The sequence below is a fragment of the Perognathus longimembris genome, chromosome 7 (assembly GCF_023159225.1).
Source record: "Perognathus longimembris pacificus isolate PPM17 chromosome 7, ASM2315922v1, whole genome shotgun sequence".
Classification (NCBI taxonomy): domain Eukaryota; kingdom Metazoa; phylum Chordata; class Mammalia; order Rodentia; family Heteromyidae; genus Perognathus; species Perognathus longimembris.
The window spans coordinates 63,863,547-63,876,658 of NC_063167.1; the positions used below are offsets into that span (position 1 = coordinate 63,863,547).

Below are 13,112 nucleotides of genomic sequence, written 5' to 3' on the forward strand. Positions count from 1 at the left end.
ATTCTCCTGTTTTGGAAAGCACAGTGCTGGTAGGTAGCCTCCCAGAACTTACAGTTAAAGTCTTCTATATATGAGCACTCCCCTCAAAGTGTATCTCTCAATATAATATGATGACCACATCTTCTGAACCAAAATTTACAATGTGTATTTTGCCATTCTTTGAGACCTGAATTTGTAATTATGCTATATTGCTGTTTCATGTTACTTATTAAATTATAGGATGGAGACAGGGATAGCTACATAGTATAAAATCACAGATGAATATAGTGAGACATGTGTAATATAAGATATATTTGTATATTAAGATGATCTAAACTAATCAGGGAGATAATTTCCTGGGAGGTGTTAATTGAATTCCAACTTGAATGCTGAGGAGCTAAAGGATTTGAGTTAACGGAGGAGGAAGAGTGTCCAAGGCAAATAAGACATCTTGTACAAAGATGTGGTGATATACATTCCACATGTGTGAGCAACTACCTTGCCCAAAGTAATGTACAGTCTTGTTTCCCTCATGTTTCCTTCTTTCTACTCCTTTCTCTCTTTCTTGCTTCCTTACTCCAAACACACATACACACACACACAACACACACGTGAAAAAATTGAAGTTGATGCTTACATTAAATAGAAAATAGTAAATCTCAAAATGTAACTGCTTTTGGAACCCTATAATAGGTAGTAATTGAAATTAGAGGAAATGAGTATGAAGAAATGAACATAACTAGAACTTAACTATAATGTAGTACTCTTAGAGACCTAACGTCATATTAGCATTTATAATTGTTGTTCTCATAAATTTTGATAAACCAGAGTAACTAGCTTCTAAGTAATATATTTCAAAACTTTTGCTTAAATTAGAAGTGATTTTTTTTTCTCAGTGCATTTTTACTGTAAAGTTCATTATTCCATGCAATCTGTTCTTATGTGTTTGAGACTTAATTCAAGCTGTAGAAATTCCATTAGGATGTAAAATGGTTTAATTTTTTTGTAGCATTAGGATTTGAACTCGGGGCCTCATGCTTGCTAGACTGTCACTGTACCATTGACCCAGGCATCCGACCTTGTTTTTTCCTGGTTGCTTTTGAGATAGAGTTCGATACTGGCCCATGCCAGTGCATTGTGCTTTAATCTGGAGATGGCATCTCATGGGCTTCTCTGCCTGTGCTGGCCTGGAATCCTAATTTCCTTCTCCCACATAGCTTCGGATGACAGGTATAAACTACCCCATACCTGGCTATTGACCTACACAGGGAGGGGTCTCGTGAACTTTTCTCCTCAGGCTGGCACCTTAACCTTCGTCTTCCTCAAATTCTAGACTCCTATGTGAATTGCAGACGTGAGCCACTAGTACCCAAATTAAAATGACTCTGTACCAAATGCAGCTGTACCGAAGTATTCTCAGGTCTTTGCTGTTCTGTATTTGATGACTGTTCTTTATTTTTGATAAACCTTTGTCTTACTTTTCAAAAGAAATTCTGGAGCTTTGGTTATCGTAACTGTTCTTACCTAGTTTTTTTTTTTTATGTGAAAATGATTTACTGGGCTAAAAACTTGTTTAGAATAAACAAGATTTATCCTCTTAAAATGTCAACTTATTTTTATTTCTCTTATGTTTTGGTTCTTGTTTTCTTTTTTTTTTTTTTTTGGCCAGTCCTGGGCCTTGGACTCAGGGCCTGAGCACTGTCCCTGGCTTCTTCCCGCTCAAGGCTAGCACTCTGCCACTTGAGTTACAGCGCTGCTTCTGGCCATTTTCTGTATATGTGGTGCTGGGGAATCGAACCTAGGGCCTTGTGTATCCGAGGCAGGCACTCTTGCCACTAGGCTATATCCCCAGCCCCTCTTGTTTTCTTTTGTTCACTTCAGTGGTCTAACTTCTTTTGGTGTCATTTAAAACTTAAGTCATGTCTCTCTCTCTTTGCAGAAAGGGCAATCGCAAGACATGAAGTCCGAGAAATTGAGCAGCGACATACAATGGATGGACCTCGACAAGATACAGTGTTAGATGAAGAAGATGACATGGTGATCATTTATAACAGAGTTCCCAAAACTGCTAGCACCTCATTTACCAATATCGCATATGACCTGTGTGCAAAGAATAAATACCATGTTCTTCACATCAATACTACAAAAAATAATCCAGTGATGTCATTGCAAGATCAGGTAATCAATCATCACATAGGGAACATATGGATATTTTCTTATTCTTGGTCAGATTTCTTTATCTCTAAGGATATATGTAATGACTCCAATCATCAGCCTTGTAGAGGAAAGGACTGATCAATTTGTGTATAGTTTTATAGGCTTTATGGTATTTGATAAAATTTCTTGCATGTAGTATATAGTGAAGTACTTGTGAAATTAAGGGATTAATGATTAACTTGCACCTTTGTAGAAACATGTATATTCTTAAATATGAAATATTTTGGCAAGATGCCCCACAACAAAAACTAAGGCTTCAAATTAGGATAAAGAACTATTATTGAATACTTGTACTCAGTTTTGTGATTAGTCTTCTGGATCTCACCTATCTTCTGTAGTTTACATGAATATTAACTTTAAACTTCTGGAAAATAGAGATTGTGGCTTATATCTTTAACACAGTCTTGCCTTTTAAATCATCAAGGAATTTTAGATAAACATATGGATGCATAAACTATATGAAGTGGTTTGGAGACAAGTAGAAGAAAGATCTTAGACATCTAGTTTACTTTCTCTGGAGTAGCAGTAGTATACATTCCCCTTGCTGGAGTTTTGACTGTAATTATAAATAAGTTTTCTTCATAAATGTCAGAAGGAATGGGAAATTGATCCCATGAAAAGAAAATAGTTTAAAGTATTATTTAGGATTAAATGCCATATTGTAGTAGCTTTATTGGAAGATGTTAATTGTGGGTATTTAGATGGGTATGTGTCAGTTTGAAAGCAGCTCACTTGAACATTGTTACAAAATTGACTCTTTCTCTTAAGCATAGCTATAATTCCTACACTGAAGCGAGAGAATAACATTGACATCTGAGGTTAAGGTTACTTCTTGCTAGAGAGCTATTTTTGAAGGCTAGTGTTATATGGCATATCATCTGTCATATAATTTTTGACTTTCTGCAAGATCCACCATTAGTTTGGTGTTTTGTGTGTGTGTGTGTGTGTGTGTTTTTGTAGAACCAAAAATATACATCTGCCAGCCAAACTAAATAATTCTGTAAATTAGAAAAAAAATGAGCTTTTTGTTGTTGTTGTTCAGTCAAGTGGTTCATAAAAAAAGCTAGTCATTATACAACAGTGTGCATCTCAAGGGCACATGTTCTAAATACTATTTTTGTACATTATGTAGTTTGAAATTTGCTCACAGCACTGCTTCTCAGAGTCTATCTTAGTTTAAAAGGAATATATCTTAATGCTCACATAATAGTTAGATTTCCACAGCAATATTTTTGGAAAAATAAGATTAACTTATTTGTTTAATTTTTTTATTATTATTATTATTATTTTTTTTTTTTTGGCCAGTCCTGGGCCTTGGACTCAGGGCCTGAGCACTGTCCCTGGCTTCCTTTTGCTCAAGGCTAGCACTCTGCCACTTGAGCCACAGCGCCACTTCTGGCCGTTTTCTGTATATGTGGTGCTGGGGAATCGAACCCAGGGCCTCATGTATACGAGGCAAGCTCTCTTGCCACTAGGCCATATCCCCAGCCCTATTTGTTTAAGAAAGTTATTTTGTATACAATGCTTTCTGGCAACTACAAGATAACTGGCAATGTTGCCAACCATTTTTTCATGAAATATAAATCTGCAGAAGCACACCACGTAAGACATTTATAGGCATCACATAGTACATTTTTCTTGTTTCATTTGGATAAGCTAAAACTCAAGTTTTTCTTTCAATAGCTTGTTAGTTTCATGGAAAGAAAAGAAGCAGAAATGCTACCTTTAAAGCACTGGGTTAAATAATGAGCAACACTGAAAACACACTTGTATAGAGCAGAGTAGAAGAATAGTCTTTATCATTAACTGCCATACTTCCAAATGTCAGCCAGCAGTTCAAAACCTGGTCTTAATTAGGAATCTCTTATATAATAAATATTCTCTAATGTGTTCTCTGTGTACAATTCACTGGTCTCGTTTTACACCAAAGCAGTTTTTCAAAACAAGTCATATTTGCTGTTTTTCTTTCTTCTTTAGGAAATGGAAATTTCATCTAAATGTAAACTCTTTAAAATTGTACCACAATTCACTGGAAATATTTTTCAAATATCCCCAGGGAATCTTATATACTATACTTTCACTCTAGCACCATGTTTTTCTTGTGCCCTGTACTATTTGGTCAGCTGATTTAATAGGCATCAAATTACCTGTTTTGCTTTTCTTTCCTCTCTCATTGTTTCATATTAGTATCTGATTCAAGTGACACTGAAGAGGGAAGAAACAAATCTACTGTTCTTCAGAACTTCTATTTAAAGCCCAGTTTATTTACAAAAATAATTTGGCTTATCATAGGTAACTATACTCATATTCAAATCTTGATATGTCAATTGTAGTTGTATATCCTGCTCCACATCTGCCTTTAGCTTCAGTTTTTTGCAAGACATAATTTGTATGCACTATATTATATTGTATAAAACTTCTTACACACTTAATTAGTTCTCTCAAACTTTTAGAGGCAAGCCTGGAAGCAGTGGCTCATGCCTATAATCCTAGCTGCTCGGAAGGCTGAGATATAAGGATCACAGTTTGAAACCAGCCCCAATAGGAAAGTCTATAAGATTCTAAACTTAAGCAGCAAAAAGGTGAAAGTAGAGTTGTGACTCAAGTGATAGAGTGCTAACGTTGAACAAAAAATGCTAAGAGACAGTGCCCAGGCCCTGTGTTCCAGCCCCAGTACCAGCATGTGTTCACATGTACGCACGTGTGCATTTGCACACACACATATGCATGCACATACACAGTTTAGAGGCAAAATCCAAATATCTTAATCTGCTATAAAACTATTCAATATAATAATAACAATGCCATCTTTAAAAATACTTGACAACTTTTCTGTCAGGGTTTTTGTTTATTGACTATATAACATATACGGAGGAGGTGCTGTACATTCTTTCAGGAGATACAGAAGAAATAAAAAACAATGCCTACCTATTAGGGAACTTATTTATATTGGACTTAGAACCTAAAACACATATAAGGAACTGCAAGGACAACTAAAAGAAAATATTCATTTATGGTAATATCAATAAAATATTTAACAAAAATTGTTTCTAACCAGAATGCTTTTTCTGCACCTAATCCTAAGGAAACAGAAAAAATCATATTGTAGAACATTCTCTGGAGCAATGATTGTTGTTTCTTCTAAAGTAGCATTGTTATGATAATCAAAAACAGGGAAAAGAGGGGGCTCAGGTGGTAGATAGAATATAGCATCTAGGAACAGGGCAGGAGACGGCGGAGGAGCGGCTGTGCCCTGCAGAGCTCCCTCCGATACCGTAGTTTTCTCACCTCATAGAAACTGTTTCTCCGAGGTAGACAGCCAAAGTAAGTTCTAACAGTACAGGGATTCTCTACAGGAAGGAAAAATCGACTTTGCTGGTCTAAAAACACAGTTTTGAGCTCTGGGCGGCGTCCCGCCGCCGCGCCAGAGCCGGCTCCGGCACAGTGCCGGGCACAGCCCCCCGCACTCCGCGCAGCTAAAGCGAGAAATACTCCAGACGGCAGCCGAGCACGGAGGACCTGACATCGCAGAGACAGCGTGAGTACCCCGCAAAAAAAAAAAAAAAAAAATTACTCCCGCTTGTGCCCACAGTCCAGCTTCTGGAAGGGATCCCTGTCCCCACCGCCAGAGCAAAGCGCCATCTTTGCCACTGGCATAGGGTCAGACCAGACTGGAACTGAAGCGGGCCTGGGGAAAGCGAAGTCAAAAAAGCCATCTTTGAAAAGGGCAGGAGGGGCGGAATCAGTGAGAACCAGCTCCGCCCAGAAGAACACCCCCTGCCCTGGTGGGAGGCGAGTCCGGGGCCTAGCCAGAGAAGCCCCGCCCTGCCCGCCGGAACTTCTAAACTTAAAGCAAAAGCTGCGAGCAGCTACCAGGGGCGCGGAAACAACAGACGGAGGAACAAACAGTTCCGGGGACAGCTAAACGGTCCCGTCACAGAGGAAACTAATTCCCAGCCCAAAACGGAGCTGCATTCCATAGCTACCTATGCCAAGGAGGCCGCCTCCCTCAGGCAAGCAACTCTTAGTGGAGCAAAACAGGCTAGAGGCGCCACGCTCTGCTGAGTTCACAGTCTAGTCAAGTCCAGGCATCAAAGGCAGCGGCCCCGCAGCAGACAGAGGAGCCACAGTTCCTGTGACTGCCCACGTCCCCATCGACAGAGGACGCCCAAGGGCTGCCTGCAAGCTGTGCGAACCTCAGAGACCCACGATTGCACCAACAGGGGAGAAAGTCAGAACAGAACCACCCCTTGCCAACTGAAATCAAGTCAAACCAGCCAATCAGGAAAATAGACTGCAGTCCATTGCAGGGAAACGAGAGACTGGTTTCTTTTTCTTTTCAAACATTTTTTTTTAACTTTTCTTTTAAATTTTCTTTTTAATTTTTTCACACCTGAAACATCATTGGCTGTTTTTTTTTTTGTTTGTTTGTTTTCCATTTTTACTGGTTTGTTTTATCAAGTTTTTTTTTGTGTTTGTTTATTTGCTAGGTTTGTTCCTTTTCTGTTATTTTCCTTTTTATTTACTTATACTTCCGTGTTAAATAATTTTTCTCTGTTTTGTGTATCTGTCTTCCAGTTTTTTTTACTTCATTTCTCTCGTTGCGTCCTCTTCCTATAAAAATTACTTTCCTATAAATAACACCTACACCCTTTTCTGCTAACTCTCCAGTGTCTGTCATTTTATGAATGTTCTTTCTACTGATTCTACTCTTCTCCACATTTCCACGTCACTGAAACTAAACCAAAATCACCCCCCCCCCCAATACACTTTACTCTATTCTCTTTACTACCTCCAACTTACCCTCCGGACTTACTGCCTGGACCTCCAGGTTCCATTGACTCCTGGTTATTGGATAGAGGATATCCCAGCTTAATACGAGTGAATCAAAGGGGTTCATAGAGAAAGCCAGTCCTAATAGAACTTAATATAAAAATAAGAATTGCGTATAAGGTTGTAACAGTAAATAAGTAACTACTGAATACAGGGCCCAGGATCAGATGTTATATTGAAATTGTATTCTTTAGGAACACCAAATCTAACTTTATAGACAGGTATACAAGTTATCTGTTTATAATTGTGAAATTGTAAGATTTACACAACAGTGCTTGGTAAGGGCTGCGTTGGGTCTTAAACAGTGCTCACAGGTGCTGGTAGACTGGCATTCCCAATTCAAATGGGCAGAAGAAACACAAGAAAGATGGCAAATAATGAAGTCTTATCCCCCACCCAAAACAAGCAGGAAGCAGAGCAGTCAATCAAAAACATAGAAGAAAACCCTCAAAATGCTCTACAAAGTTTACTGATAAACATGATAAATGAAAAGTTTGAATCTCTTCAGTCAATTATGTTAGAGCGTGAGGAGGCAAAGCAAAAATTAATGGAGAATTTCATGGCATCCACAAATAGAAAGATAAGTGAGCTTCAAGAGTCAAATGAAAAGATAGCTACCCAACTTAAAGATTTGAGAGACAACACTCAAAACCAAAGTAATGAAGTTAATTAAGTAAAGAAGTCCATACAGGACCTAAGAAATGACATGGAAAACATCAGGAAAGACCAGTCAGAAGGAAAAGAGATTCGAAATCAAGTAGTTAGCCTACAGTCCCGACTAACTGAAGCAGAGGATCGAATCTCAGGAGCTGAAGATTCCTTAGATTCTATGGAGAAAGATCAAAAATCAATACAAATCCAGTCCAAGCAACAAAACAGATCGCTACAGGAGATTCAAGACACAATCAGGAAGCCCAATTTAAGGATAATAGGTATTGAGGAAAACTTGGAGAAAGAGGTTAATGGGATAGGCAACCTATTTAACAGAATATTAGCTGAGAACTTCCCAAATATCCAGAAGGAAAGGCCTATACAGATACAAGAAGCATTTAGAACCCCAAATCGACCAGACCAGAATAGGACTTCCCACCGACACATTGTGATCAAAACAGCTTCAGCAGAGTGCAAGGAAAAAATACTCAAAGCTGTTAGGGCAAAGAAAACAATCACATATAAAGGAAAAGCAATCAGAATTACCCCAGACTTCTCAGCAGAGACCATGAAAGCAAGGAGAGCCTGGAATGAAGTATACCAAACTCTAAATAAAAATAACTACCAACCAAGAATTCTGTACCCCGCCAAACTCTCCTTCATAGCCGAAGGTCAAATAAAAGTCTTCCACAATAAGGAAAAACTGAAACAATATATCTCCACCAAACCAGCTTTACACAAAATCCTTAAAGATGTACTATACAGGGAAAATAATCAGGATCCCAACACAGACAGCGAAATGAACCCTAATTAGTAAACACTAGATCAAGAAATGGGAAGACACAGCTTTAAACAAGACAGTGATAATGAAAGGAACAAACGATCACCTCTCAATCCTAACTGTCAACATTAATGGACTTAATTCTCCAATCAAACGACATAGGCTCATAAGTTGGATCAAAAATCAAGATCCATCTTTCTGCTGCCTCCAAGAGACACATCTATCCAGCAAAAGTAAACATCTTCTAAAAGTGAAAGGCTGGAAACAAATCTATCAAGCAAATGGCCCCCATAAGCAGGCTGGAGTTGCAATCCTAGTATCAGACAAAATTGACTTCAAATTAAAAAAGGTAAGAAGAGACAAAGAAGGTTACTACATACTAGTAAAAGGATCTCTCCAACAGGAAGAAATAACCATCCTAAATATCTACACGCCAAATGCAGGAGCACCCAACTTCATCAAACAAACACTACTGGCTCTAAAAACATTCATAGACCCAAACACAATGATAGTGGGGGACTTTAACACTCCACTATCACCTCTGGACAGATCAACACGCCAAAAACTGAACAAAGAAACCACAGAACTAAACAATTGCATAGACCAACTAGACTTAATCGACATCTACAGAATATTCCACCCAGCAAGGACAGAATACACATTCTTTTCGGCAGCACACGGAACATTCTCCAAAATAGATCACATCTTAGGGCACAAAGAAAAGCTGTACAAATTCAGAAGTATCAAAATCATTCCCTGCATTCTTTCAGACCACAATGGAATAAAATTAGAGCTCAACTCATTCAGCCACCACAGAAAATCCCACAATTCATGGAGACTAAAGAACACACTGCTGAACCATCAGTGGATCATTGAAGAAATTAAAACAGAAATTCAAATGTTTATGGACTTCAACCAAGTTGAGGGCACAAAGTACCAGCTCATTTGGGACACAGCAAAGGCAGTACTCAGAGGAAAATTTATATCTCTGAGTACATACATCAACAAACTGGAGAAACAGCAACTCAGTAATTTAAGGAAGCACCTTAATTTTCTGGAGAGAGAACAGCAAGCCAAACCCCAAGTCAATAGACGGAAGCAAATAATTAAAATCAAATCAGAATTCAATCAATTAGAGACGAAAAAAAACCATCGAAAGAATCAACAAAACAAAGAGTTGGTTCTTTGAAAAACTCAACAAGATAGACAGACCCCTGGCAAACCTGACCAAAGAACGAAGGCAGCACACTCAAATAAACAAGATAAGAGATGAAACAGGTAGCATCACCACAGAAATAACCGAAATTCAGAAAATAATAAGGGACTATTTTGCAAACCTTTATGCCAACAAATTCGAGAACTTGGAAGAAATGGATGATTTCCTAGAAAAAATTGATACCCCCAAACTCAACTATGAAGACTTAAACCTTCTAAACAGACCCATATCCAGTATTGAAATAGAAACAGCAATAAATGATCTCCCATCCAAGAAAAGCCCAGGTCCAGATGGATTCACCGCAGAATTCTACAAGGCCTTCAAAACAGAACTCACTCCAATATTTCTCAAACTCTTCAATGAAATTGAAAGAGAACGTTCACTGCCAGACTCATTTTATGAAGCCAGTATAACCCTCATCCCAAAACCAGGCAGAGACTCATCACGGAAAGAGGACTACAGACCAATCTCCCTGATGAACATAGATGCAAAAATTCTCAACAAAATTCTGGCCAATCGACTTCAACAGGTCATCAAAAAAATCATACACCATGATCAAACTGGATTCATCCCAGGGATGCAAAGCTGGTTTAATATACGCAAGTCAATTAATGTAATCCACCACATCAACCAGAGCAAGGTAAAGAACCACATGGTTTTATCGCTGGATGCGGAAAAAGCGTTCGATAAAATCCAGCACCCATTTATGCTAAAAGCCCTGGAAAAACTGGGATTCCAGGGAACATTCCTGAATATAATCAAGGCAGTTTATGACAAACCAACAGCAAGCATAACTCTAAATGGTGAAAAACTAAAGCCATTCCCTTTAAAATCAGGAACAAGGCAGGGATGTCCACTCTCTCCCCTGCTCTTCAACATAGTACTAGAATTCCTAGCCAGAGCAATTAGGCAAGAAGAGAATATAAAGGGGATCCAAATAGGAAAAGATGAAGTTAAACTTTCTCTCTTCGCAGATGACATGATCCTATACCTAAAGAATCCCATAGACTCTACCCCCAAGCTACTAGAGCTGATACAAAACTTTGGCAAAGTTGCAGGATATAAAATAAACCTTCAAAAATCAACGGCCTTTCTCTATGCTAACAACCCGAAGACCGAGGCTGAAATCAGGAAAGCAACTCCTTTTGCAATAGCCCCCAAAAACATAAAATACCTAGGAATAACCTTAACCAAAGAAGTGAAAGACCTCTTTGAAGAGAACTTTAAAAGCTTGAAAAATGAAATTAAGTCAGAACTAAGAAAATGGAAAAACCTCCCATGCTCCTGGATTGGGAGGATTAATATAATCAAAATGGCAATATTGCCAAAGGCTATCTACAAATTCAATGCAATACCCATTAATATCCCAACACCATTCTTTAATGAAATAGAGGAAGCAATCCAGAAATTCATATGGAATAATAAAAGACCTAGAATAGCAAAAACACTCCTAAGCAGAAAGAACAGTGCTGGAGGAATTACAATACCCAACTTCAAGCTGTATTATAAAGCTATAGTAATAAAAACAGCTTGGTATTGGCACCGGAACAGGCCTGAAGACCAATGGAACAGAATTGAAGACCCAGAATTAAACCCACAGAACTATGCCTACTTAATCTTTGATAAAGGAGCTAAAAGAATAGTATGGAAGAAAGATAGCCTCTTTAACAAGTGGTGCTGGCAAAACTGGCTCAACACATGCAACAAACTAAAACTAGATCCTTATATATCACCCTGCACCAAAATCAATTCCAAATGGATTAAAGACCTTGAAATCAAAACAGGCACCCTGAAGACACTAAAGGAAGGAGTAGGAGAAACACTTGGGCTCCTTGGCACAGGACAGAACTTCCTTAACAAAGACCCTGAAATGCTACAAATCAAAGAAAGGTTGGACAAATGGGACTGCATCAAACTTCAGAGCTTCTGCACGGCAAAGGACATAGCTCTCAAGATAAACAGAAAGCCCACAGACTGGGAGAAAATCTTTACTGGACATTCAACAGACAAAGGCCTCATCTCTAAAATATATGCAGAACTAAAAAAATTACCTTCTTCCAAAACAAAACTGCAAAGAACCAATAGCCCCCTCATCAAGTGGGCTAAAGACTTACAAAGAAACTTCTCTGATGAGGAAATGAGAATGGCCAATAGACATATGAAAAAATGCTCTACATCACTGGCCATAAAGGAAATGCAAATCAAAACAACATTGAGATTCCATCTCATCCCAGCAAGAATGTCATATATCAAGAAAACTAATAATAACAATTGTTGGAGGGGATGTGGCCAAAAGGGAACCCTACTTCATTGTTGGTGGGAATGTAAACTGGTTCAGCCACTCTGGCAAGCAGTATGGAGATTCCTCAGAAGGCTCAATATAGAACTCCCCTATGACCCAGCAGCCCCACTGTTGGGTATCTATCCAAAAGACCACAAACAAAATCACAGTAATGCCACCAGCACAACAATGTTCATCGCAGCACAGTTTGTCATAGCGAGAAGCTGGAACCAACCCAGATGCCCCTCCATAGATGAATGGATCAGGAAAATGTGGTACATTTACACAATGGAATTTTATGCCTCTATCAGAAAGAATGACATTGTTCCATTTGTAAGGAAATGGAAGGACTTGGAAAAAGTTATACTAAGTGAAGTGAGCCAGACCCAAAGAAACATGGACTCTATGGCCTCCCTTATTGGGAATAATTAGTACAGGTTTAGGCAAGCCATAGCAGAGCATCACAAGGCCCAATAGCTATACCCTTAGAAACACATAAGATGATGCTAAGTGAAATGAACTCCATGATATGGAAACAAGTGATATATCACAGTTATAACTACTTTCAATGTCCTATGTGTATGTGTAGTTTCTATTATTGATGATGTTTTGTATCACCTTCCTATGTTTGTACCTACACTATCTCTGTAATCTTATCTGAGTATATTGGAAACCGTGTTTACTGGTATTGGAAGTAGGAAGTTCAAAGGGAATACCAAATTCGAGAGACACAGGGTAAAAAAAGAGAAATAACTACAAAAGCAATACTTGTAAAACTGTTTGCTGTAAGTGAACTGAACAACTGGGGGGGGGGAGGGAAAGGGGGGAGGGAGGGGGCATGAGGGACAAGGCAACAAACAGTACAAGAAATGTATCCAATGCCCAACGTATGACACTGTAACCTCTCTGTACGTCAGTTTGATAATAAAAATTTGAGAAAAAAAAAAAAAAAAAGAATATAGCATCTACCTGGCAAATGTGAGGCCATGAATTTAAATTACCACCAAAAAAAGTCATTCAGATTTTCTAGTTAAAGATGGTGTTTGCTGTACCATCATGAAAATATCTTTACCTTAAATAACATTTTGTCTTTAGCCAAATGGGTAGACTGGTAGCATCTTAAGGCCTTTTAAATTCTCTGCTAAAACATTGGA

General features: G+C 38.5%; 1 protein-coding gene across 2 annotated transcripts in view; it reads left to right on the forward strand.

The window, feature by feature from the left end:
• The window catches only part of Hs2st1 (heparan sulfate 2-O-sulfotransferase 1), a 145,771-nt gene that overhangs the window by 103,157 nt on the left and 29,502 nt on the right, over positions 1-13,112 (forward strand). For both annotated transcript variants that reach the window (XM_048351706.1, XM_048351707.1), the window contains exon 2: positions 1,919-2,157. In XM_048351706.1, the coding sequence (XP_048207663.1) occupies positions 1,919-2,157 (239 nt within the window). The remainder of the gene's footprint in view (positions 1-1,918; positions 2,158-13,112) is intronic.